Below are 1,733 nucleotides of genomic sequence, written 5' to 3'. Positions count from 1 at the left end.
TCATTCTATCAACTCAGAGTATTTCCAGAAGGAATGAAGAATGGTCAAAGTGAAGAAATGCCAGTACACAAAACAGGAATCTCTAGCCCAGATTTTCTGAACTGTCATAATAATCTAGGGAGCCTTATAATAATATATAGTAAATGATGTCCCTACTTCATGACATCATACTCTTAACCCTTACCTCTCTTCTTCCAAGGCACACCTGGAAGAGGGTCTTCCCCACCATGGACCAGGGCAACCACACCAATGTGAAGGAGTTTGTCTTCCTGGAACTCACTGGATTTCGGGAGCTGGAGTGTTTTTTGTTTGTGGTCTTCCTTATTGTGTATGTAACAACGATATTGGGCAATGTCCTCATCGTGGTCACCATCACCTGTGAGTCCCGCCTCCACACTCCCATGTACTTTCTCTTACGCAACAAATCACTCCTGGACATTTTTTTTTCATCCATCACTGTCCCCAAGTTCCTGGTGGACCTTTTATCCAAAAGAAAGACCATCTCCTACAATAGCTGCATGACACAGATCTTTTTCTTTCATTTTGCCGGTGGAGCGGATATTTTTTCCCTCTCTGTAATGGCCTATGACAGATACCTTGCAATTGCCAAACCCCTCCACTATGTGACCATTATGAGGAGAGAGGTATGGGTGACCTTGGTGGTGGCTTCCTGGGTGGGTGGTGGTCTGCATTCAATTGCTCAGATAATTTTGTTGCTTCCACTCCCCTTCTGTGGTCCCAACATTCTGGATGCCTTCTACTGTGATGTGCCCCAGGTGCTAAAACTGGCCTGCACGGACACCTTTGTTCTGGAGATTCTCATGATCTCTAACAATGGGCTAGTGACTCTGGTGTGGTTCTTCCTCCTCCTGGGCTCCTACACTGCTATTCTGGTGATGCTGCGATCCCAACCTGGGGAGGGGCGGAACAAGGCCCTGTCCACCTGCACCTCTCACATCCTGGTGGTGAGTCTCCACTTCGTGCCAGGCATTTACATCTACTGTCGGCCCTTCGTTAAGCTGCCCATGGACACAGCAATATCCATCAATAATACAGTCATCACCCCCATGCTGAACCCCATGATCTACACACTGAGAAACCAAGAGATGAAGTCAGCCATGAGGAGACTACAGAGACGGCTTCAGTCTTCTGAGAGCAATAAATTGGGGTGAGGGAGTCAGACTGAGACTGGAAATCTAATTTTCTCAAACTACTAGGCTGAGACTAAGAGACGACTGGTTCTTTTCTCATCAGTCACTTCCCTGTATGGTCTCAGGACCACGCAACCTTACCGATGTTGTTGTTACCTACAGTAGAGTTGACCCTGACTCATGGGGACCCCATGCATAACGACAATGTTGCCTCGTTCTGCATTATTCATATGATGGATTGCAACTCAGACTGCTGTGGTTTTTGGAAGTAGATCGCAATTCCTTTCTCTCTAGTCTGTCTTAGTCCGATTCAGGCTAACCCTTTCTAGATTCTGACTCTCAAAATCAAATGCTATTGCAACTCCATGTGACTCAAATGACAATTTTTGTTTCACTGAACAGAGTATTCAAAATGATGTGCATTATTTATAAAGATACTTTAAATCATGTTACTCTGAAGTTTTCCTAACATTAATCTCTATAAATCATATATATGTGTGTGTGTGTGTTGTTGTTGTTGTTGTAAAATGCTGTCGAGTTGATTCTGACCCATAGCGAACCTGTATAGAGTTTCTGAGGAGC

At 44.7% G+C, this 1,733-nt stretch overlaps 1 protein-coding gene across 1 annotated transcript; it reads left to right on the top strand.

Moving 5' to 3' along the window:
- The first annotated feature begins 227 nt into the window (after positions 1–227).
- On the top strand, positions 228–1,172 carry LOC102828777 (olfactory receptor 4D6-like). Its single transcript, XM_006876468.1, has one exon. It carries the CDS (start codon positions 228–230, stop codon positions 1,170–1,172), a length of 945 nt encoding a protein of 314 aa, XP_006876530.1.
- Positions 1,173–1,733: the final 561 nt, after the last annotated feature.

Source organism: Chrysochloris asiatica, unplaced genomic scaffold (assembly GCF_000296735.1).
Source record: "Chrysochloris asiatica unplaced genomic scaffold, ChrAsi1.0 scaffold00381, whole genome shotgun sequence".
In the NCBI taxonomy this organism is placed as follows: Eukaryota; Metazoa; Chordata; class Mammalia; order Afrosoricida; family Chrysochloridae; genus Chrysochloris; species Chrysochloris asiatica.
This window is presented reverse-complemented; position numbering and strand designations above follow the sequence as displayed.

Bases quoted from the DNA above. Each gene is read 5' to 3' on its own strand.
- LOC102828777 (XM_006876468.1), top strand. From the start codon at position 228: ATGGACCAGGGCAACCACACCAATGTGAAGGAGTTTGTCTTCCTGGAA.